General features: G+C 39.2%; 1 protein-coding gene across 1 annotated transcript; it reads right to left on the reverse strand.

Annotated features, from left to right (window-relative positions):
• Positions 1-472: 472 nt before the first annotated feature.
• Positions 473-25,696, reverse strand: LOC398563 (serine/threonine-protein phosphatase 2A 65 kDa regulatory subunit A beta isoform-like). The gene is made up of 15 exons (NM_001089083.1): positions 25,576-25,696; positions 21,166-21,256; positions 16,832-16,932; positions 11,052-11,284; positions 10,796-10,943; positions 9,578-9,733; positions 8,743-8,857; positions 8,328-8,398; positions 6,440-6,574; positions 5,377-5,550; positions 5,100-5,160; positions 3,840-3,994; positions 3,080-3,222; positions 2,669-2,760; positions 473-1,408 (listed from the first exon to the last, which is right to left on the reverse strand). The coding sequence occupies exons 1-15, from the start codon at positions 25,651-25,653 to the stop codon at positions 1,392-1,394; spliced, it is 1,770 nt and encodes a 589-aa protein (NP_001082552.1). The 5' UTR covers positions 25,654-25,696; the 3' UTR covers positions 473-1,391.
• Between the last annotated feature and the right edge of the window lie 553 nt (positions 25,697-26,249).

Raw genomic sequence — 26,249 nt, forward strand, 5'->3', positions numbered from 1 at the left:
CCAGGAACAAAGTCACCTATGTACAGAGATACGTACATTCAGTGCAATAGCTTGTCTGTCACACTGCTTCAGGGTAATGTTCAGCTTGATTTATAACGGGCAGCAATGTGTTCCCTTCAAGTTATCGGATATTGAATCCCTTTAAGAACAACAATTTAATCTAGCCTTAGTTTCAGCAAATCACAACTGAAGAATCTGCGAGAGTGAAGGTCTGTGTTTTAAGCCAGAAACGACACCCAACCCATCCTGGAATGTACCATTAGACAAGCCTCACATAGGGAATGTGGCCCGTCAGCAGCAGATCAGTACAGGTTACGGTTTGTTGGTGGTTTAATCCCAGTTAGATTCCCAGTGCACAGATTATACCTCCCCCCATGATGGACTAACAAAACAGTCACAACAAAGGGTGAAGGGACAGGGGTTGTATTGTATTCTAATACAAAAAGGACATTTCATAAAACGAAGACACGTGCACAGATTTAATCTTTATTTCTTTTCACTGGGCACATACATAACAATTTCTACAGCTGATAAGAGTGCAAAGCAGAACAGCAATATACACTATGAGGGAATGCCTTTGTGACCCCTATGGAGGCAGTAAATTGAATTAGAACCTAAAATTTGTGCTCATCTGCTCTATATTCCACCCAATCTTGCCATATAAAAACTATTTAAATTGAAAGAAAATAGTAACTATTTCATTCATGTTGCAGCATCCTTTAACTTTTAAGGTTAAAAAGGACATTGACCTTTTCCAGGCAAAACAGAAATGAAATTTAAACCAGGGTCGCTAGATGCAAGTCCTTGACTATCTGCCACAAGCACTGTTATATGAGGATCTCTGCATTCTTTTAGTCTTTCCCATGCCAGACAAACGTGCATTCTAGAATGAATAACTGAAGATGTCTTCTGCAAGCTGGCCAATAGATGGGCTGGAAATTCAATAGAGAGTTGCTATTCCATGTGAGCGCACATATCAGGCCTAACCCTCCTCTACTTGACTCAATACAATTAAAAAAAAACAAACTGCTAGCATCACTTTTCAAGACAGTTACAGATTGAAGCAGTTATGGATATAGCAGGTGCAGCCTGCTGCAGTCTTATGTTCAAGTTAGTCGGTTTTGTGCCCAGGCAACTTTCACCATCACCAAAAACACCTTAGATGATACACAGCCACCAGTAAAAAGAAGACTTTCCTATCAATAAGCAAATAAACAGTAACAGAAAACGCATAAATAATTCTTAAAAAAAGTTTGTTTTTTCCAGAAGAGGCACATGTGTGGGAATGTGGTCTTCCAACAGTAGTTGCCATTTGTATCCATGAGGTCTCTAAAGGTTGTTTCCAAATTCATAGAGAACAAAGAGCGGGGGCCGGGTTTCTTCCATCTTCTTTATGCCAAGGCAAGTACTGCAAAGCAAAAGAGGGTCAGTTATGAAGAAATGTAAAGGCAAACAGAGCAAAGCCCCCAAAAAAAGGCAGACAACCGCCACTTTGTAGAACTGCATTATGGTGGTACACCAATCAAAATGAATATTTAAGCAACATATAGTTTATATCAAATTAAGTGACATTAAAAAAAATCTTACCAAACTGGAATATATATTTAAGTAAATATTGTCCTTTTACATCTCTTGCCTTAAGTCACCATTTTATGATGGTTTGTGTGCTGCCTCAGAGATCACCTGACCAGAAATACTACAACTCTAACAGGAAGAAGTGTGGAAGCAAAAGACAGAACTCTGTATGTTAATTGGCTCATGTGACCTAACATGTTTAGTATGTATGAGTGCACAGTGAATCGTACGATCCCAGGGGTGGCCCTTATTTTTTAAAACGGCAATTTTCTATTTATGATTTCCCAATGGCACATACTACTAAAAATGAAAATGAAAATGGTTTATTTAAATGGTTTATTTACATGAAGCAGGGTTTTACATAGGAGCTGTTTTATGCAATATCTTTTTAAAGAGACTTATATTGAAATTAGCAATAGAATAGAATTAGCTGTATGAAGTAAAGATAGACTAAGGGAGCATGTGCTAGCTAGCGGCTTTCCCTGGTGTAACAGAATCACTGCAAAACGACATTATTAGGACCACAAAACTTAAGGTTTTTTTTTTGCAGTGAAATGTTCTCAAATTATTTAAACATTCTCTTTAGGGACATTCACCATAACCTTTAAATGTAATATAAACAATATTTTCATTGGTTACTAAAAGAAACAAAACAAAAAAAAAAACAAGTGATTTATTGTGCTACAATGAAGAATGGTTATATTTTACAAGTATAATCATAAATACAAATGCAGTCAGTTGCAAAATCTATTTTATCAACCCAAATGCCATTACTAAATGTATTGCTCTGACTTGCTAAACTGTCCCAGGTGCTAGCAACCAAAAGTTATTCTTCATTGCATTTAACAGTAGGCCACCCACAGCAATCATTGCCCAGGAATGACTTTTTATAATAAGGGCCACGAACGACTAAGGTGCATGCAGCATTTGACGTGATTTTTTTTTATTTTTTTTAACTTTTAAATCTAGCTCCTACAAATGTTTTAATAAGCTGGAAAATGTCCCTCAAACAAATAGTAAGGAGAGAATCGTGCAAGGAGGAAAAGCTGCAAGAAGTCATGATACACAAGAAAGAAAACTTTTTTTTTTTTACCAGTCATTGCTTCCTGCGCAAAGTATTTCACATCCATGTCTTCATCCTGTCCCAGCTTCAGCAGAATGGGTTTGACATCGGATTGCAATGTTCTAAAAGACAAAAATTCTTAGATATAGATCCAAAGCACACTGACTAATTGCAGCCATTCCTGTTTTTCCCTACACAGTGCCCATAGAGAATCATTGGTTGCAAATCACCTTCATTTCACACAAGGTGCTGCTTGCTAGTTCAAAGGTGAATGCCCTGAACAAGCCAAGTAATCCCCTGCACTGCAGAAATGACACAGGGACACCAATGTAAAGTGAACTCCGAATTGGGAATCTGTGCACAGAACAGGTATGTATCTAGTGTAAATATTTATGGCCCTTACTGCACACCAGCTTTACAGGGATTCATGTCAATACTTACGTTCCATCCAGCACTGGACCTATTCGTTGTAGGGATCTGGCCACATTGAATCGCACATTTGCTACCTGGTCAGCGGCCATTTTTAGCACAATTGGGAGCATCAGCTTGGTGGTTATTTCCTTTCCACATGCCTCAGACAGGGCCTAGTGACAAGACATGATCCGAAAACACATACATAAAATATAACTAAACATTATTAGTGTTTAACCAAAATAGTTACAATTGCTTAAAGGGGTTGTTCACCTTTAAATTAACTTTCAGGTTGATGTTGAGAGTTATATACCTAGACAATTTGCAATTGGTTTTCATGTTTAATTATGTGTTTTTTATTTAGCAACTCTCCAATCTGGTTGGTAGGGTTTAACTTACCTTAGCAACCATGCTTTGATTTGAGACTGGAAAATGAATAGGAGAGGTCTGACTATAAAGATGAGTAACAAAAACAATATGTGTAGTCTTACATGTTTCCTAGATGGGGGCAGTGACCCCCACTTGAAGAGTCAAGAGGAAGAAAGCAAATTAGAAAATTATACAATAATTAAAAATGAAGGTCAATTGAAAAGTTGCTTACAATTAGCCATTCTATAACATAATAAAAGTTAACATGAAGGTGAACCACCCCTTAAAAAGTGCTGTCAATCAATGGCAGCAGCCAATTTCTGAGCAAATTATACTCCTATGATGTACAGTGGTTTTGCTGAACGTTTGGGTATCTTAATTTACATTTCAAAAAATATAGAAAATAAGAAAATATACTTACATTGACACAGAAGAGGGTTGTCATTCGATGCAGGTAGTTGGGATCATTTGCCATAGCAAGAACCTTGGGAACAATGGTGTTCTGGGCCCATTCAGCGCCAAACTTTTCCACCAGCTTCATAAGATTATTGGTTGCAGCTTCTCGGATAGCATAGACTATAAAGGAGTGGATAACAAAAGAAAAATGTAAAGACGACGGCGGTCACAAAAGGCTCAAACTTCCACTTCTAGCTGTGGCTTCAATCTACAGAGGAGATAGCTCTGACAAGTAGGATCTGGACTTTAATTGAACATTGTTGCGCATGAATGAATGAACTATACTGACCCATACAATGTCTCTATAAAATATACATTACATTTTTAAGCATTTATTTTTGTTAATACATCCATAAAGTTAAACTGTACCGGTCATGTTGAAATGTGTGTTTAAATAATTAGCTGGTGACTATTCCATTAATCTTTCTATCATGAAATGTTTTATTATTACATTTAGTTTTGCTCCCTCTCCCACATTATTAAACTGCAGCATATTTATCCCAAGGATTGCTTATACTCTCAGCCTCTAGATGGAGATCTGCTTGGTAACCACTGGAAACCACTTTGTAATGCTTGCCATAGAACTAAACAGGCTTACTGCTCTGAAGGCTTACTGCTGTGAATCCTGTGGTGTTAACTGTTCTACAGCACGCAGCAACTCTACACAATCTAGCTAGATATGTTAAATCACGCCCACTTCATCAGCACAGCAACAACTGATGGAGAGACTGTAGGAAAGAAATATCTTGCATAATGCTTTTGTACATGGAAAATTGAACAGCAGCCCTTCATATTGATGAAACCTGGAAAGAAAATGTGAAAATGTAGCAAAATAAAATCCTATTCTTTAAAAAAAAAAAATAGCTTGAATTTTCCCCGATTCCCAGCTTTTAGATGCTGAATTTTTATATTTGAGTTTTAAACACGTAATATAGAATTAACAAAAGACAAATGGCTGCTGACTGTAATTATAACAGTGTCTTTTGGAGTAAGCCACCAGGATCATGCAACGACTGCACATGCAACAGACGTCTGTTAAGTAGAGGTTTTTTCCCACCACTCAGACATGTGCTGATACAAAATCCCAAAGAAATTCCTTTTAATTACAGGTGGTAACCATACAATACAAAAACGTAACTTCTTACGTAATGTAAAGAGACTAATCATTAAATGGTAAAAAAAACCAACCCGGAAATTAATCAAAACAGGATGCCTGCAGACTTACCATGATCAACCAACCAAGCCATACACAAGGAATTCAGCTTTTCATCAAAAAACTCCACACCCTGTGAAATACAAAAGGAAAAGAGCACTTGTATAATCAATTAACTTTCCCTTAGCCATGAATTTGAAGCTTTAGAAAGTACAATTTTCCTGTAAATTGGCAAGCTTTGCAAGTGCTTACTCTGATTGGCAGGAAATTTTATTTCCTATACAGCCTATTGTAAAGTTCATCAAATGAATTTTATACCAGTCTGTGAAACAAATATGTGAAAACTTACCAGCTGCCCAGCAAGTAATGGCATGTACTCAATGATTGCCAGCCGCACTCTCCACTTTGTATCCTCAGCCAACTCCACTATAGCGGGAAGCAGGGACTGAGAAAGCTGGCGGATGCCGATCACTTCATTCACACAGTCCAAATTAGATATGATGTTCAGGCGCACTTCTGGGCACTATGAAGGGAAAGTATTGGGAAAAAAAAATAAAAAATGCAACAATTTGAAATGTACACTGAACGGATCAACTTTTTGCTTATCGAAATGTAGCAAGGATGAATTTTTGTGCACCTACATAATTGAATAATAATGAACATAAATAAATGCAACTCATTGCCACTAATGATGCAAAACACACACTAATTCAGGGACGTTTTTTTCTACGCCTATTGGTACAGACAAATCAATTAAACAAGTTGTGCTTTATGGTGCAAGACCTGTAAAGCCATCACAGAGCAAATGTATACTAAATCACTCCATGAGGATTTGCCATAACAAGGGAATTTTAAAGGGATTTAACAAACTTTGGGTATCCCTGGCCTTAAGACTAGTAGACAAGCCTGTTGTGCTAAAGCAGAGTCAGTTATCCTGCAGAGTGATGTATACAAATCAACACACAAAAATTTAGGGAGATAAGTCGCCCCGGCGACTAATCGACTCTTCTTTGGGGCGAAAATGTCCCCGAACTGCCTTCCTGCTGGCTATAATGAAAAGTCGCCAATGGGATGGCACTCGTGCCAATTTGTTTTCCGAGGCAGCCCGAAGTTTCCTCGTGAGGCAACTGCAGAAAACTAATTGCCACGAGTGCCATCCCGGCAGGAAGGTAGGGGAAGGCAGATCGGGGAGATTGGTGCCCCAAAGAAGAGGCGATTTGTCATCTGGTCGACTAACCTCCCCGAATCTGCCAGTGTGCCCTTACACTTAGAAATGACAAAACATTTTTTGGCATATAAAAGAATCCTGGGGCAAATAAACCCAGAATAAAGGTAAAAAGAGATGGCTATCAGCATTAAACAAATCAGGTAATCTGTATCAGGAAAAAAAAGAACAAAAATGGAGACATTACCTCATCTTTCAACTGGGCCAGGAAGAGAGGAAGGAGGTGTTCAATTGTATTATCTTTGCCCAAAATTGTGGATAATCCCATGATTACAGAGGCCAAGGCTGATTTCACATGCTGGTTTGTGTCAGAAACCAATTCCTACAAAACATTATAAAGATGCTAGTAAATCAGAGAAGAGCGTTATTAAACATATCATTTGTATTGTAATGATTATGATGGGAGGTACTGAGATGAAATAAGATAGTGTCAGAATGGATCTCATAACAAGACACTGAGCCAACCATAGCCAGCTCTGTTTTGTAACAAGGGATAAACCAAGCCTTGTTTAATGCATTAAGGGTGAAGACACACAGCTGTTTTTAGGTCTGTGACATGGCGATTTTTTTTCTTCCCCATGTGGGGCCTGTTAGGGTGAAGACACACAGAGCTACAAGTAGCAGCTACTGGTTGTAGCTACAAAATACCCTGCCACAGACAACGGATAAATGCCTCACGTAGTGTCTTAGCAAAGCCAATTATCACTATTGTCTATTTTGTAGCCATGACAAGTAGCTGCTACTAGTAGCTCAACCCTAACAGGCCCCACATGGGGAAAAAAATAAATAAATTAAAAAATCGACATGTCACAGACCTAAAAAAAAGCTGCCTAAAAATTGCGGTCAAAACTTCCAAAATTGCTGCCCCTCATGGTTGTGAATGGGAATCAAAGCACATGATTTTTGCCTGAAAAGCTGCACAAGGACATTTTCCCCACGGACCCCCAGATGGGTCGGTAGCGGTGATTTTAAACACTTTGATGCTGTGTTTTTAAACACCTAAACTACACTAAACATTTTTTTTTTTTGTGAACATTCTAGGTTTTGCACCAAAGGCTCCCAACCACCAATCTCTTTGGTAATGGCATATTAGGCACTTTGTCTTGCCAACTTATCCTCAGGAAAAGTCAGAGTTAAATTTAAAAACCACTTTGGGGTAGATTTATCAAGGGTTGAATTTAAAATTTGAATTTTCCAGTTCTTTTATGGTCAAAACTGTCAAATTCGACTAGGGAGTTATTCAAATTCGATTTGAGTTTTTCAAAAAAAAAAAAAAAAAAAAATGAGATTTTCGATATTTATCATACTCTGGCCTTTTAAGAACTCAAATTTGACTATTTGCCACCAAAAACCTGAAAAATTGTGGTTAAAGTCAATGGGAGACATCCAGGGATCAATTTGGAGTTCTTTGCAGCCTTCCTGACATTCGAGTCATCAAGTTTTTAAAACTCAAATCAAATTAATTCGAGTTTTCAGGTCGATTCCATACCTCTTAAGAGGTAAAAAATTACATTTTTTTTTTTTAAATTACATTTCAATTGGTTGAATTTCGAATTTATGAGAGTTTAGGGGAGTTTTTAAAAACTCATATGAATTCGAAATTTGACCTTTGATAAATGAGCCAATTTGTGGGAGAACCGTGTGAGCATTACTATCTGTACAATTCTCTTTTACAAAGAGAACTGATCCACTTTAAGTGTAAAGTAATGTGAGCCTGCAAACATCAAACTCAATGATTTGGATAAGCAGCACTGAAAATTGTCTGATAAAAATGACAAAAACCCTTTAGGGTAAGGGCACACCTGGAGATTCATTCTTCTTTGGGGCGACTAATCTCCCCAAACTGCTTGCCCGTGACTTCCGTCTGCTTCAATGAAAAAACACAGAGGTCGCCCGAAGTTTCCTTGCGAGGCATTGGCGCAGGCGTTTTTTCATTGAAGACGGAAGATACAGGGAAGCTGTTCGGTGACATTAATCACCCAAAAGAAGAGGCGATTAGTCGCTGGGCAACTATATCTCCCCGAATCTCCAGATGTGCCCTTACCCTTAAAATACAATGATCTGGTGAAACGTACCTTAACGTAAGGTAAAATATGACTCATTATAATGGTCTCTCTTCCATCAGCTGGCAAGTTTTCACAGAATTCTAAAACAAAGATCTTTATTAATGGAAATGAATGGAAAGAATGCATTCCTAACTTGTATCTGATCCAATGGGCAACCATTGTCTGCTCAACTTTGGTCCAACTATCACCAATTATGGGCATTAAGTTCTTTAGTTTTGCCAAGTGCAATTCATACCCAAAATGTATCATGTATCAACAATATTACAGTTTGCTTGGCCACTCGTGAGTGAAGGCATTTAATACTAAAATCCAATGCATTCTCTCAGTTCAGAATTTAATTTGTAACAGATCGGGATAGGTTTTACTTCTGATTTTTAAATATTTTTTTTAATGAGTTTTAATAAGTCAGTTAATATTCTTTTACCTTTAACTTTATGAGCAGCAGCTGCCCGCACTTCAGCTTCACAATCTTTAAGCAAGTTCTGAAAGGCTGGGACAAGGTCATTTTTAGTAATCTCTGGTCCAACTGCTTTCTGGAGCTGAAAAGAGAACAGGTTATTCTGTTAGATTACAACTGCACTCAATTTAATATTTAACATTAATTACAAATAAACCTTCCAGCAAGACAAATAGTAATGCAATGAGAAATTGGATCATATGAAAAAAAAAAAGAAAAAGAAAATAGGGAGTGTCCCAGCCTGGACAACGATTTGTGGTCCTAATTGCCTTAATTATGGCAGGGTTTTATGACCAAGGTCTTTGAACTGTAAAGAAATTCTGAGATAATAAAGGGTCTGAGCAAATGTAGGATGATAAAGGGTGACCAAAATTCAAGAAGTCTCAAATCACTATTTATGATAGTAGTAAGAAGGCAAGTCATGATAGCTAAATCAAACATAGGAAAAACAACACATCAACAATTACAGGAATGGCCTCATTTATCCAGAAACCAATTATCCAGAAATCTCTGAATTATAGGAAGGCCATGTCCCATAGACAATTCGCTCTCTTTTTCTAATGATCTTTTTTTTCCCTGTACCTTGTACTTGAACCGAAGATATAGTTAATACTTATTGGAAGCGAATACATCCTTCTTAAATAAGTTTAAATATGTGTTTAGTAGACAATGTATGGAGATCGAAATTACAGAAAGCTCCCAGCATTCTGGATAACAGATCCCATATCTGTAATACTATTCCTGCGCAGTAAATGGCAAATGCTAAAAACCATAAATGAGGAAGTCCGTTAAATAGCCTTACCTCTGAAAACTTGTCTGCAACCATGTAGCGGACACGCCATGATTTGTCCTCTGTGGCTTGGCGTAAAGTTGGCATCACAAGCGCTTCCAGGTCTTCTTCAGGCAGTAACTGAGCAATACTTACACATGCTTCCACTGCCAAGAGACGCACAGAGTCCTGTGCAATACAAAAAACACAGATAAAGTCCCTCGATTTTTCTCCCAAAACAAAACATGGTTTCTGTGGTTATACAGTTACTAATGCGGTATTTGACAACAGTAAAAACTTGTGTTTCAGCTGACCTATAATGCATGTAGAGAACACTTATACAAAATTAACAGCTGACTAAGAAGTCACTTTCAAAGACTGAAACATTGCCTGCATTGGGGTTAGTTAAAGAAGAACTAAAGTCTAACTAAAGAAGTAGGTTAGAAATGTTGTGCATTATGTTTTGGGCTTCTGTACAAGCCCAAGGCAACCACAGCCCTTTAGCAGTGTCCCCAAAAATGCCCCAGCGGCTCCCCATCTTCTTTTCTGCTGATTCACTGCACATGCTCTGTGCTACTGTCACTTACTGAGCTTGGGGACCCACTCACAATATACAGTACATATAGAATATAAATGTCACAATATGAGACGGATTAGTAATTAATACAGATAATTACTACGTCAGCATAGAAACCAGTGCAACTAGCATCAGAATTTAATAATCAACCCTGTAGCATCAGGTCATATTACAGACATACCTAATTTTCTGCTTGATAATTTGCGACGACCCCTAAATTTAGCTTCTCAACAGCTGCTCAGAGCCCACTGAGCATGTGAGCGTCACAGACACTTTCCAAGATGGTGACCCCCTGTGACAAGTTTGTTATAAAGAAGCTGAAACTTTAGGCTGGTGCAATAAGTTCAGTATATTAAATATGGCATTTTTTGCCATATTGGTGTTTTGAGTTTAATTCTCCTTTAAGGCCAGAGCCACACAAGCTGCCTGTCATGGAAGGAGGCCTTCACTACCAGGGCAGTAATCTTTGAAGTGTGTGGGTGGGTTGAAATAACCTATATTAGATTCCTATAGCCATTGCCATTCCAACATTTGATCCAAAGGAAAAAAACAAAAACAAAAAAAAAAACACAAACTGCAAAATAATTTACAGCTAAAAAACCTTCTTTAACAAGATAATTATTTTAAAAGCAATTATGTAGAGCCACCACTCTAGGAAAAAACGTCCTTCTTACCTGTTCATCTGAAGCCAGATTGGTAAATAGAGGAATGAGGTCATTCTTGACATACTCGAGCTCAAGGACTTTGGCAAATTCTCCTAGTTTGGAAGCAGCTGCACGGCGCACCATAGGAGTGTCATCTGAACACAGATTGCGAAAATGTCTAAAAAAAAAAAAAAAAAAAATTAAAGCAAAAGCATCACGAGTTATACTTTAGTTTTCTGCCTAGAACTGCACTGCAAAAGTAACATCCACTCAGCAGGATACTTACTGCCTTATTTCTGCTTTGACTGTACTAGACACCCTGGGATAGCAGACACTGAAAAGGCCGCAAGCAGATGTACGAGAAGTGAACCAATCTCCACTGGCCAGACGTTTCACCAACGGTACAAAGTGGGCTTCAAGATCAACGGGAGAATGTTCATTAGAGATATTCCTCAACGATTCCACTGCCTTGTCACGAACTACTGTCTCTTCAACAGTTGCCAGGCTTTCCAATGGGGGCTGTGCGGAAAACAAAGATAAAAAGGAATTTTCATTAAAACAAGGTATTGCCTCTCCCTCAGCTATGAACATGCTAGTCTCCCAACCAAAGCATTCTTTCAGACTGCTCAAAGCAATTCATATACTTTATATGCATTTGTACATGTATTTCACATTCATAATAAGCATGCCAACTAGAAAGCACATTCTACTATGCTTCATCACGAGCAGTGAAAAACACAATTCAAAATCCACAAAAAAGACCAATTTTAAATTCCTTTTTAAGGTTTTTCGTTCAGCAGCTCCCCAGTTTTGAATTTAAGTATCTAATTGCTGGCTTCCAATTTACCTTAACTAGGTAGTGGTCAGAATGAGTGGAATATGAAGAGGGTCTGATTAAAAAGTATCTGGTAGAATGTAAGTCAAATTAATTCATCAGATTCACCATTCATCAGAGTGGCTTCTTCAGTTCAACTGAATTAGTAGGGAATTCCCCGGCATTTAAACCTTTGAGGTTTACTGTATGTCTATGAAGATTCTCATTTATCCAGGTCATGATAGACTGATTAAAAAAAATAAGTAATACAGGTATGGGATCCATTATCCAGAAAGCTCCAAATTATGGAAAGGCTGTCTTCCAGACTCAATTTTATCCATATAATCCAAATTTTTAAAAACAATTTCCTTTTTCTCTGTAATAAAACTGCACCAAACTAAGATATTAAACCTTATTGAAAGCAAAACCAGCCTTTTGGGTTTATTTAATGTTTACATGATTTTCGAGTAGGTATAAAATCCAAACTATGGAACTATCCGGAAAACCCCAGGCCTCAAGCATTCTGGATAACCGATCCTATACCTGTAATAAAATTGTACCCTCACAGAGCAATAGTTTTCTTGGCTGCTGGGGTCAATGAAAGCTGGAAAGAGGCAGACAAGGAAGACCAATTGCGAAGGTTCTAGAATATTAAAGGTAAGCTAACCCTATATAGAGGAAATATACAGTTTAAATAACCATTTATGGGGTATATTTATCAAAGAGTGAAGTTAAAGATCGCCACAGTCTGCTAGAGTGAAATTCCGCAAATCTCCATTATGGGATATTGAAACACGCATTTATCAAAGGATGAACATTGATAAATATTCTTTTAAAATATTCTTTTAAAAATCCCATAGAAATGAATGGAGAGTGGTATAATTTCACTCTGGAGGACTGTGGAGATCTCTTACTTCACTCTTTGATAAAAAAGACCCCAATGTCTGAAGAAAAATTCAGGGTGAATTAACCAACTACATAAATTTTCTAATTTTCCTGTTCTATGGTAATCTTTGCAGTTTACTTGCATACAGGGATGCACCAAATCCGCTATTTTGGATTTGGCCAAACACCTGAAACCTTTGCAAAAGATTCGGCTGAATAGCGAACCAAATCCTAATTTGGGTGGGATGGGGAAAACATTTTTTACTTCCTTGTTTTGTGACAAAAAGTCACAAGATTTCCCTCCCTGTCCATAATTTGCATATGCAAATTAGGATTCCGATTCTGGTCGGCCGGGCAGAAGGATGCAACCAAATCCAGCTGAAAAAAGCCAAATCCTAAACCGAATCCTGGATTCAGTGCATCCCTACTTGAATTCATATATTGGAACTACCACAATGTTTATAACAGGGTAGGTAAGTGAAAATTCTTATGACTGTTAACCCATTAGCCGACTACAGATGAAAGGAGGGGGGGGGCATTCAATTTGAACAAAACATTATTATTTCACTGTTTTGAGCCCTTTTCCTAGCATGTGCGTTAAACCCAAACAGTCACTGATTCTGTTAAATCCAATAAAGTAAGCTTAATATGTGTATAATCACAAGGACCACCTGGGGCTGCCTGTTTTATTCAAGTTTATGCAGCAACATCTGTTATCAACCTACATAAATTAGCTTTAACTGGGCTGGTGACGTAGAGAAAAAAATATTTCATGGTTGCCAAACTGAGCTCACATGACTGGGAAAGGAGCCAAGAGAGCAGGCCCCCCAGATGGCACCGAATGTCTCAGTAGCAGCAATGCTTGCAAGGCGATTGTTCTAGAAGGCAGAATAAGCTCAGAAGAGATCTAAGATTTTGGCAGCTTTACTTGCTGACGCACAGAGTAGATTGGCAGAGAAGGGGAGCCAGATGCAACTTTGTAGCTGAAGCCAACAGAGTACAAAGAGGGACAAAGCATGTCTACAGAGCAAATTAGATGTAGGTTTATGAATTGAGAACACATTGGTGTATAGCAGAATAAGTTCCATCTGTATTGCAAGTGTCTTTTTGTTTTAAACACAAAAAAGCTTGCATTTGTGCAAACAGAGAACAAGAAAGTGGGGGCCCATGGCATGCAGGTGTTTACCAAAGCAGGTTCCTCCTCACAATTGCACTCAGATCAACAGGAAGCAGCCGGGAGAGATTAAAGGGGTTGTTCATCTTTAATTTAACTTTTAGTATGTAGAGTGATTTTAGAGTGATGGCCTGAAATGTTGCATTTGTCCAGATCAAAATGCCACGAGAAGCAAATAGGCTTTTTTAAATACATTCTTTGATGGTGAATTGTTCTTTTAAAGGTGAAGCAACCAATCACAAAACCATGTGAGCACCAGCTACTAAAAGACTCAAATTCCCAGAGGGGAAAGCCTTCAACTAAACCTGCAGAAAATTTCAATGACATTGCTGCTGGATACTTTACAGTTCATCTTAAAGGATAAGCAAGCCTTTGTATTTTAAAACAAGTCTAAAGAGCCAGCAACATGACAACTCTCTGCCTACAGTCTGATGCCTTCCTAAGACAGAAGCTGAACCATGCTGCATACGGTACGGTATCGGTATCAATTTGTGCTTATTCAGAAAATTTATTAGTTCTCAGCTCTTTTATGCTTTGTAAGAAGTCTTCAATTAGGCTGTAATATTTAAGACTTTCTACAAAGCACAAAAGTGCTGTGATCCGATGCATTTTAGGAATAAGCCAATAACCATTTCTTGCAATAGCCTTTTCACACTCTAGATCAGGGATCCCCAACCTTCTCAACTCGTGAGCAACATTCAGAAGTAAAAGGAGATGGGGAGCAACACATGCATGAAAAATATTCTTGGGCTGCCATATAAGTGTTGTGATTGGCCATTTGGTAGCCTCTATGTGGATTGTCAACCTACATTGAGGCTCTGTTTGGCAGTACATCTGGTTTTTATACAACCAAAACTTGCCTCCATGCCTGAAATTCAAAAATAATCACCTGCTTTGAGGTCATGGAGAGCAACATCCAAGGGGTTGGAGAGCAACATGTTGCTCAGGGGCTACTGGTTGGGGATCACTGCTCTAGATATCACACAGACTGCAAAAACACTGGCCAATGCTCCATGTGCCATTAACGGTGGCTCACGTTTAAGTTGACTTTAAGTACATTATAAAAAGCAACTTTTCAATTGGGTTTTTGTTTTTGAATTATTTGCCTTTTCAGCTTTCAACCCCCTTTCACAGACTCCAGCTAAAAAGCAAACGCTTTGTAGGGCAACACATTAATTGTTATTGCTACTTTATTACTTATCTTTCTATTCGGGCCACTCATTCATATTCCAGTTTCAATTCAGTGCAAGTTTGATATGGTAATTTAGGGCCTAGCAACCAGATAGCTGGAATAGGAAACTGGAAAGCTTCTAGATAACACAAAATAACACATATAATACAAAATGAAAGCCAGTTGCAAATTGTCTAACACTATCACTCTCGACATCATACTAAATGTTAATTTAAAGGTAAACAACTGCTTTAAGGTATACAAGTAGCCTTTTAAAAGACTTTTCTACTAAGTCGTTACTTCCCACAGAGACATATGGCTAATTGAACAGGGAGCATTTGAATCAGGTGAAAAGCTGCGCCAGTCAAGAATGTTACAATTAGCCTGACCCTGGCAGCCATATTAATCTGTGTGAAACACAGTGCATGAAGCAATGACAACTGGACCTTTGCTTTGAAACGCTCAAGCAAGTTCTTCTGCAAATTTGTCATTTCCATTTATTAGGGTAACTGTAACCAACCTAACCCTAAAACATTACAAGCCATCATCTTTCACCCATCTACTGTAAAATGGCTGCAGCAGCAATAACACATTGTGTAGGTTCAGGCTGCAACAGCTGTGTTACATAAGGACCACATATTGCATTACGGCTTTTTTTATCACTTCTGGCAGGAGCAGGGAGTGCTTATGGACTATTATAGCTGCCAACTGTCACCCCTAAAGTACAAACCACACAGTGTACAGGCTACAAATGCATTAAGAAAACATTAAGGTAATGATAAAATATTGAGGTGGTTTAAACAGCATAATGCTTAACCAGTGCTACATTTTTTATGTATTCCAAAGCATTCAATAAAAAATAAGACACACAGGGAGGGTGAATTGCTTTCTTTACTGTATGTAATGTTACGCTGACATCTCAAGAGTTTGCAGAGTGAGGCATTATCACTAAAGGTACAGATTGACTATTTTGATGGTGTTTATGAAGAGCAGTCAAAACCCTATTCAGCAACTAAAATGGCAGAAGATTTGTTTTACTAATTAAAGGGGTTGTTCACCTTTGAGAACTTTTAGTATGTTTGAATGTAAATTAACCCTTTGGCTGCTGGAGTGCTTGTTGAACTAGTAGGATCTTACCCTGACTAACTACCATAGGAGAGAATGTTTGATGCATTTCTGTAGTTATTACCAGTCATAGAAGGCAGGGGAATAGTCACATTAGGTTTCTATTGCCAGTTAATGATAGATGGTGGCAGCAAATTAATTTTGTGAGTGTTGGTATGTTTTGGGGTGTCTGATGTTAGTCTAACCTGTGTGTAATGTGATTGAGAGACTGAGTAACCCCTTATAGTCAAAACCAAGAGTTATGTGTGGTTGAGAGTCCCGTTTTCATGACAAATTGGTGTAGAGAATGATATCCGTAGACAATTTGCAATTTTTTTCACTATTTATTACTTTTTCGTTATGTAGCTTTTTATTCAGCAGATCTTCAATTTGCATTTCAAACAATCTGGTAGCTAGGGTCCAAATTACCCAGGCATTGATTTGAATAAGAGACTGGAATATGAATAGGAGAAGCCTGAATAGAAATATAAGTGATAAGTGAACTTATTATTAAGTTAGCAATAACAATACATTTGTAGCCTTGCAGAGCATTTATTTTTTAGAAGGGGGTCAGCGACACCTATTTGAAAACTGTACTGCAAAGAGTCAGAAGAAAAAGGCAAATAACTATAAAAAATAAATAAAGACCAATTGAAATGTTGCTTAGAATTCTATAGCATACTAAAATTTACCTAAAAGGTGAACTAACCCTTTAAAATAAAGTGATTTTTACAGGGAAAAATAATTAGTATTGTTTACACACACAACCAAATGTTACTACACACAAGCTTATTCATTTTCAAAATTCACCACTGAACAGCTTTTTTCTTTCCCAGAACAATACTTCAGATGCAGAAAGAGTTAATGGATGATCATTCAGCAAATAATAATCGATAGCATGAAACACATAGTACTTACCAGAAGACAGTGAACAAACTCTGAACCACCCACAAGACTGGTGAAGCTTCCCAGTTGTTCTGCGAGTGCCAAAAGAACCTCATCCTCATCATATATAGTATCTAGAATTAAAATTACACATTAATAGCATGCAAAACAAAAAGGGCTATGAAACAAAAGCAATGAGCTCAGTAAAACTTTCTTTCTTACACCTCAGCTCCGTTAATGTAAGAGGAACAGTAACACCAATAAATGTAAGTGTTTTAAAGTAAAGAAAATATCATGTAGTGTTGCCCTGCACTAGGAAAACTGATGTGTTTGCTTCAGAAACACTACTATAGTTCATATAAACAAGCTGCTGTGTAGCAATGGCAGAAATTGAAAAAAAGACTGACACAGGTTAAATAGTGGATAACGGATAACATTATGTTCTACAGAGCTTACCTGCTGTGTAAAGCTGGCCATAGATGCAAAGATCCGATTGTACGAATCATTGTTCGATCGGACTTTCCCATCTCCAGACCCGCCACTAACCATTCAGATCAAATTCTTACCAGTCAGATTAGTTAAAGAACAGATCAGCAATGTTCTGCCCCTGACAGCAATCGTACGATATCTATGTCCAACCAAAGCCAGTGACAGTCTCCCACTGAAAATCGTACTATCGGCAATACACGCAGAGATATTATCGGCAGCCGACAGAAATTTTCTAATCTGTCCGATCGACCAAACGACCGATCTCCGCCGGACGAAAAATGTCGGGACTCTCCATACACGGTCCGAAAATCGTACGAATCCTCGATTCGTACGATCAGATCTTTGCGTCTATGGCCAGCTTAACTTGAGCCTTTTCTCCTTTGAATGGCTACCCCATTGCTACACAGCAGCTTATTTATACAAACAATAGTAGTGTTTCTGAAGCAAACACACCAGTTTTACCAGTGCAGGGCAACACAGCATTACTCTAAAACACTTTCATTTTTTGAGGTTACTGTTCCTTTAAGAAGACCCATTATTGATACCGTACCCCCTCAAAATACAACCAGCACCATCATCTCAGTTCATGTGGCTGAATCTGGAAGCATTACCCTTTAACTTCCATAAATTGCACAATTTACATTACCATTGTGCGAATGCAATAGATTTTAAATTTCTGGTTTGCATGTAATCCTATGGGAAAATTGGTTGCCTAGCAACATGAAGTGGCAATCATAGCTGCTACAGCCAACACTTGAAGGGCTATACACAAGCAGACCTCTCTGCCTTCGTCAATATCAGATTAGAAATTATCAGCCTGTTAAATTACTACCGATATGAGAGAACATACTAAAAAGCTCACCCCACAGTATACCATCAATTTTATATACCCTGATGGCTTTGTCTAGAAGATAAACCATTTAAACGATAAATTTGTACTTATTCTGCATTTTAATAACAATCACTGTCTGTGAAAGAACTATTGGCTCAGCCTGTGCCTTTATAGTCTTGTGCAGCAACCCATTGATATCCACAAACTCCACCTCAACTCCTAGAGAGCTTTTATTGTGTTTATAATAACATTACACCAAGTCAGCAGAGATATGGAATGACAATATTGGGAGTTGTGGCATGATATCAATGGGGTGTGATAAAAAAAAAAATGATGTCATAAATTGCACTCAATACAAGGTTAAGCTGGCCTTAAATGTTGAGATTTTTAAAAGATCCGATCGTCATCGTGAGAGAACGTTTATCTCGGAACGATCGTACCAATTGTCCAACTAAAAAGACCAATTTGCCAGGAAAACAAAGGGTAGCTGCCTGCTTGGCCCTGCAAACATAGATAGATTGCACTGGGACCGATAAAGATTTTTTTAACCTGGCCAATCAATTTTTTTGCGACAGATGTCGGCCAAAAAATCGTAAGATGTACGATCGTTCGAATCCCAGTAACTTCACGATAATTTCGAAGGATTGGTCGTACTTCAGTAAAATTGGTTGTTCGGCAAGAAAAATCTTTGCGTCTATGGGGAGCTTAAAACTCTGGATCTGCAATGATGTCTTTGTCAACACAGATATACCCCTATACTAACAATTTTTAGCTAGCAGTGGATTTTAAAGGTTCCCATCCATTTTGCCAATAATCAGACTGGTATAGAGAAACCCATATTTAAGCAGTTTGCTTAAAGGAGAACTAAACCTCTACCCATCACCCCCCATAGTACCCCATCCCTGCTCCCCCCTGCACAGGTGTTAATACCTGTAAATGCCTCCAAGTCTTTAATTAGCCCTCGATGCAGAGTCAGCACAGCGGAGCTCAAGAGCACCATCTTCACTGCTTTGGGAGTCTTTAGTAAGCAAGCAGCGTATTGGCGCATGCGCAGTTGTAGCAAATTTCCAGTCCAGAACAACTGCGCATGTGCAGACAGCCACGGAAATTGCCGAAGGGCCCGTGAGCTCTGCATTGAAGATTAACACCTGTACGGGGGGGGGGGGGGGGACTATGGAGGGTAGGGGTTTTCATTAGTTTGGTGTTTAGTTCTCCTTTAAACAGCAAGTTACACTTGTCTGGCAACCACCTAAATTTACATGTATGGGCAGCTTAACAAGGGTTACACAAGTCAACCCCATGTGATCTAGCAATTTATTGCACAAGCTGAACGGGTTAAATTAAGTGTATCATGACTATGGCATGTGGAAGACGGACAGCTGGACAGCAGTTGATATCTGTGCAATTCAAACAATAGGAATAGCACGGTTGATGACCCCACCATTTGCTGTTTTCCCTAAACAAATTCAGGTATTGGGTCAGTTATCCGGAAACCCATTATCCAGAAAGCTCCGAATTATTGAAAAGCCGCCTCCCATAGACTCCCTTAATTATATTATTTTTTTTTTAAATTTTAAAAATGATTTCCTATTTCCTCTAATAAAACAGTACCTTGTACTTAATCCAAACTAAGATATTATTAATCTTTATTGGAAGCAAAACCAGCTCATTTATTTAAATGTTTACATGATTTTCTAGTAGACTTAAGGTATGAAGATCCAAGTAACAGAAAGATCTGTTATCTGGGAAAACCCCAGATCACAGTAGTGATTGCATCACATTATACAGGGTCAGCAACAAAATATACCCAAAATGATATTATAGAAGCTAGGAAAACAAGGTAACCGAAAAATACTTATATATACTTATTTCCAGAAAAAAAAACCCAGTACAAGGCACTTTGTTGAACGTGTATTGAGAGTGGGAAGCTACTCAATGTCTGGCCATAGCAAGGTTGATAGATAATTAGATTAGCAGTAACAACGCCTCCAGTTCGGCTAGGGCCAGACAGGACAGAAATCAGCCTGTCAGACTGCAATGGAGAAATGAGAGACTTTGCATTTCGAGCCAAAATCAACACAGTCTTTTTGCGACAGAACAAACAAGAAGACTGTTAGTGGTTAGGGGATTTCAGCAGGCGGATTTCTGCCCATCTTGCCCTAGCCTTAGCAGGTGTCCATTCTGCAGGAGGCAGGTGTGTGTCCTGGTAATCCAGTTATCGATCTTGCAAGAACCAAACACGAGTAGATTTGCCCACCACCATAGCTTATTTTTGAACATGTCCAGTGCAGGTGTATGCATTATTCATTCTCACTAACATTCAGTTTCTATGCATGTTATTTCCAGTTTAACCTTTACCTTGCTTGCCATTTTTTGCCAGTGTTTTTCCTTCCCTCAGCTTTATAGGAGAAGGAATAGCATTTTACAATTGGGGTGCCAAAACTTAGGCACCCCTAAGTGAATATTTTTACTTAGCTGACACCCCGGGCCGGTGCTCCGAAACCGCACTGGCCCGGGGTTTTTCTAGTGAGCACCACGGAGAGATCCTCTTCCTGCTTTAGCGGTTTTCAAATTTCCCGGGGCAAACGCATGCGCAGTAGAGCGAAGTAGCCGACTTTTTTTGTTAAAGTCCGGCTTCCTGCTCTACTGCGCATGTGCAACTGCGGGAAGACCCGAAGAAGCAGAAAGAGGATCTCTCCATGGTGGTCAATAGAATAACCCCAGGCTGGTGCGGATTTTTGCTGATAGGAGTGCCGGCCCGGGGTGTTAAGTAAGTAAAAGAAGTCACTTGGGGGTACCTAACTTTTGCCACCCCCAAGTGTTAAATGCCATCCCTTCTCCTTTAAAAATTTAAATTTTCACTTTGGGAAAATATAGTGTATAGTGGCTTCTTAAAGATACAGTGCCAAATACATTTCCAATCTCACCTGGCCTTTTTCCACAGGAGGATATTTTATGGAATTATAGCACTCAGTTCACCCATTTTGGGGGTAGTCCAATCAATACTCCGTTACTATTGCCATTACATGCAGTAAAAATTACCTACCTGTAAGGAATGGCAAAAGTTCAGTCCTGGTTCTTTCAACACCCAATGCTAGGGCAATGGTGGATAACTTCTTGATGCTGTTGAGGCGTAGCTGAGGGAAAAAAGTTAAAGAATAGGATATTCTGCATTACTGAACAGGCTGAAATGTAAGGTTTACAAGAGGCTCAATCAAACGATGTCCTGTTTTATTGTTTGTGTCCAAGAAAACAAAGCCTCAAACACTGTAGAAACCTTCAATAGAAGGTGCTATGTAAAGTGGTAATTAAATTCAAAATCTTTCGATATTAATGCATTAATATATGACCTAAAGATGATCTTTTAGTTCCTAAAACTAGATACTGTGAATCCAATTAAACATACGAGTTAAAAACATTAATCTATTGAGGAAAATGATCCAAAGTTACATATTTGTGTGTGTGGCAAAAGTATGTGAATCATTCCTCTCTGTAATTGGTGTGCCCCCTTGGGCAGTAATAACTGCAACTAAACATTTCCAGTAACTGTTGATCAGTGCTGCACCTCGAACCATTTTAGCACTTTGCTCCTTATAGAACTGCTTCAACTCGGGGATCTCCCCATTATCATGAATCCAAACAATAGTAAAAATAGCTAACCCCACATCACAGTGAGCCCATGTTTATTAACCCCAGGCTAACGCTTAAACCAATGATTGTCAATCCACAATATCATCAAACGGTGGAGAAAAGATCATTACCTAATTCATGCTGTTGACCTAGGTGCATTGCCCAAAACCTGTAGTTTGGGGTGAGAGGAAACCTCAAAGAAATCAGGAAGAGGCAAGCACTCCAGAGAAACATCAGCTAAAGGAAAAATAAAGCTTTATGTCATGGTTCCTATCTCAGGCTATTTCTAGGTATTAGGAGATATGAAACGCGTCAGGCTTTTTCATTTTTAATGATGTGAAATAAAGCTTTCTTCTACCTTCAGCCAACGTCTTTCCCTGAAATGCATGTCTCTGTGATTTCTTTGAGGTTTCAGCTCAAATTCAAAACATTTATTTTCTTTTTCTTTAACAATTTTTGGAAAATCGACATGTGTTTAGGGTTGCTGTCTGGACCACTTTCACCTGACAGTTCACAAATGGATATCATGGTATTATCCTGCAAACATTTCTATTTCTATTTCAATTCAGAATTCATATTTCCATCAACAATGGCTGTTTTAGGACTTGTGTCAAAATCATAAAGTACTAGGTAATATTTATGCAAAAATATTGAAATCAAAAACCTATTAGCTAAGGATACAGTCTTCTCCAGAAACAGCACACTGTTTGAATGACTAGTAAGCCTGGTGATGTTTAGATGGCTTTAGGACAACTTTATGAATAATGTAAATTAAATACAATGCAATTATTACATGGTGAGCACACACCTTTGCTAAATATTAACAATAAATATTTATTCATTAAAAATAAATAGTGGACTCTGTACAAACAAATTCTAAGTTGCCACCCTTTAAGACCCAAGACATAAATATGCTCTGCTTATGTCTAATTGAAGGATGACTGTGAAGGCAAGGTAGATGCTGGCCCAGCAAGAGAAACTTCCCCTGGCATGTAGGTTTTTTTCCTAAAAGGAGTACCAACCAGGGGAGCAAATTTAGCAAATGATTTCTTGGATAAGCATAATATCATAGGGTATTGTTTATATATAGGTTAGTGTGAGTGCATGGAGGGGTCAGTGTGTTTATGCATTATGTATGTATGTATGTATGTTGGATGGATGCTGGGTTTCATTTGGAGGGGTTGAACTTGATGGACTAGTCTTTTTTTCAAAGCAACTATACAACTATGTAAATTAACTTACTGGGCATGTCTAACATGCACCTTCCAGTGAAAAAGGGAACGTTTACATTTTAAACCGATTAGGCAGGGGGAGGGTGCAACAAGGCTTTGACCACAAAATTCATACATAGACAAAAGGTCATGCACAAAATGTCTCAATGTCCTTACTATATTGATCATGGGTTGAGTGCAGAGGACTGCCTGTGTTTGTATGAATTTTGTGGTCACAGCCGGATTCCTTGTCCATTAAAGGGGTTGTAAAGTGCACCCATTGAGTGCAAGGATTACTACAGAATTGGCCTATGACCAACACTTTATCAGACGGGTCTTAACAACATGGCATAAATAAAACTTGCATCGCCACCATTGTGTATCAGGGGCTTTCCTACTCTGTAAGGACAAAATGTGTTTTTGTCGGCCATTGAATACTTAGTAGATTTTGTGAGCAGTGATACATTTATACGTGTTGTTCAGTTTTGTTCTCAGGCTTGATCTTCCCTAACAAGGCTATGAAAGGCTGCAGATGGAGGTGGGACCGAAGTAGTGACAGAATAGGAAATTCCCTGATACACAATGGATAACAGATAACGGATCTTTCCGTAATTTGGGTCTTCATGCCTTAAGTCTAATAGACATTCTTTTAAACATTAAATAAACCCAATAGGCTGGGGTTGCTTCCAATAAGGATTAATTATATTTATTTAATTATATTTTAGTTGGGATCAAGTACACGCTACTGTTTTATTATTACAGAGAAAAAGGAAATAATTTTTAGAATTTGGATTATTTGGATGAAATGGAGTCTATGGGCTGTGAGCATGCATTGAAGGGAGTTTATGCCTGCTGTGGCTTGCGGAGAGTGAGTGCCAGATGGTATCTCACACTACATACCCAAGCGACATGGCATAATAGTGCACTACAAATTATGACATCACGGTTTGATTTTGGCGCCAATGGGGCCTTTAAGAAGCGATGATGTTTGTGTGTTTTGCACTTCCTGAGGCCGTCTTAAGTGGTGAGCCGAAACGTTGATATAAATTGAGAATTTGTTTGCACTGTAAAAGTCCCGTGAGTGTGGTTTTTTAATGGTATACACACACACACACATATATATATATTTTTTATATTTATTATGCACTGAATCCTCTATTTTGGATTCGGCTGAACCTCCGAAACCTTCATAAATGATTCAGCCAAATACCGAACCCGGACACTAATTTGCATATACAAATCAGAGAGGGAGACAGAAAAAGCCAAACGCTGTTAAACATTTTTTACTCCCATGTTTTGTAACGAAAAGTCACACCATTTTAAAGGGGAAGGAAACCTAGTTGGCGCAAAAACCCTCCCCCCCTCCCGTGTGTTGCCCACCCTCCCTCCTCCCCCTGGCCTACCCGTCCCGCTGGGCAAATGCCCCTAACTTGTTGCTTACCCTTCTGCGCAGGTCCAGTCCAGGGAGTTCACAGACGACATCTTCTTCCACGCAATCTTCTTCCTGCGTTGAACGGCGTTTTGGCGCATGCGCAGTAGGAGCATTTCGCCGGTACGGATCTACTGCTCATGCACCAAAAGTCACGAAATACTTTTGGCGCATGCGCAGTAGATTGTACCGGCGAAATGCTCCTACTGCGCATTCGCCGTTCAACGCAGGAAGAAGATCGCGTGGAAGAAGATGTTGTCTGTGAACTCCCTGGACTGGACCTGCACAGAAGGGTAAGTAACAAGTTAGGGGCATTTGCCCAGCGGGACGGGTAGGCCAGGGGGGAGGAGGGAGGGTGGGCAACACACAGGAAGGGGGGAGGGTTTTTGCGCCAACTAGGTTTCCTTCCCCTTTAAGGATTCAGTTCGCCAGGCGTGAGTATTCGTCCAAATCCTGCTGAAAAAGGCCAAATACTGAACACAATCGTGGATTCTGTGCATAAAGAGTGGAAGATTATAGACCTTGTGAATTCAGGGAAATGTAAATCCATTTTAATTCTGAGGCCCTGGACAATACGTTATACGAAAAATTCTGAACCCAAACTTAAAGCCAGGGCTCAAAATCGTGTTTGTGCAAGACTGCCAAGATATCCCGGTATAACAAGGATGACAAGACAAGGCCCAGCCCTTCAGTCAGCTGAGGGACAGTGTATTCCTAATGAATGTATTCCTAATGAATGTATTCCTAATGAATGTATTCCTAGTGAATACACACTGGCCCTGCAGCACACATGTATGGAACTGCCTGTGGCTTCTATGAGTCCGTCTCAGTGCAGCCATTAGAGGAGGAAGAAGGGTATGAAGAGCTCAATCCCTGCTCGCTATGTTGTGGGAACTACTCAACGTGACCAACAGTGTATTGCAAAGAAGGATCTGAATGGCCGCGGCTTGGCATGGTTATTCCCAGGAGCCACACCAAAGCACAGAGGAATGTAAAAGAAGTGGGGACAGCTATAGGTTGTCAGATGATTAAACATTGCTGTTTCCATTCACAGCTAAGTCTGCCATTACAATAAGGAATTTGGAATGCACAGTCGCTATGCGCAGCCCCCTCCCTGGGAGTGCCCTGCACCACTGACGCACGAGGGGGCTGAACAGCGAACCGAGCAGCGTTACATTCGCCTCACCTGCACGTCCTCATTCCTCAGCTCATCGATGAGCACCGCAATGGGATAAAGCGAATCGTCGCCGTCAGCTCCTGCCATATTCACACCGGTACAATGTCGTCTCAGCCCACAGGCAACTTCCTGCCTAAAAATGAAGTAGAAAGGAGACACCGGTCGTAAAACGGATATGACGACACGGGCGGTGTCAGCGACACGCCCCTTTTCTCTGCATAATTATAGGAATACTAGGGCAGTAAACTTCACTGCAAAACAGATGCGTTGCCCTTTACAACCATCTGACGAGCCTGAGTCAGGGTCGGACTGAAACGGTGCCCGGGGCTCTTCATGTCGCAAGGGATCCCTGATATACCCCAGTCCGACGCTGGACCAAGGGGCTTGATATGTTCGCCGAATTATTGACACTTCTCCGGCTATGAGGAATATTTTCCCGAATAATAAATATTCAATGTACTAAAGCACTGATTTGATTCCGATTAATTAACCAGATTGTGTTTGCTTTGATCTGGGGGAAGCCGTTGTGAAGGGATGTGTCTGTGTATGTTCTGTATACATAAAATACATCTTTCTCAGGTGTATGTACTTCACGTATTTAGTCAGGAACTGTTTTCACTTACAAAACAAACATTTACCTCAGTGGTGTACCTGGATATTACTGGGCTCCACCACAGCAGATT

Source organism: Xenopus laevis, chromosome 7L (genome assembly GCF_017654675.1).
Source record: "Xenopus laevis strain J_2021 chromosome 7L, Xenopus_laevis_v10.1, whole genome shotgun sequence".
Taxonomy (NCBI): domain Eukaryota; kingdom Metazoa; phylum Chordata; class Amphibia; order Anura; family Pipidae; genus Xenopus; species Xenopus laevis.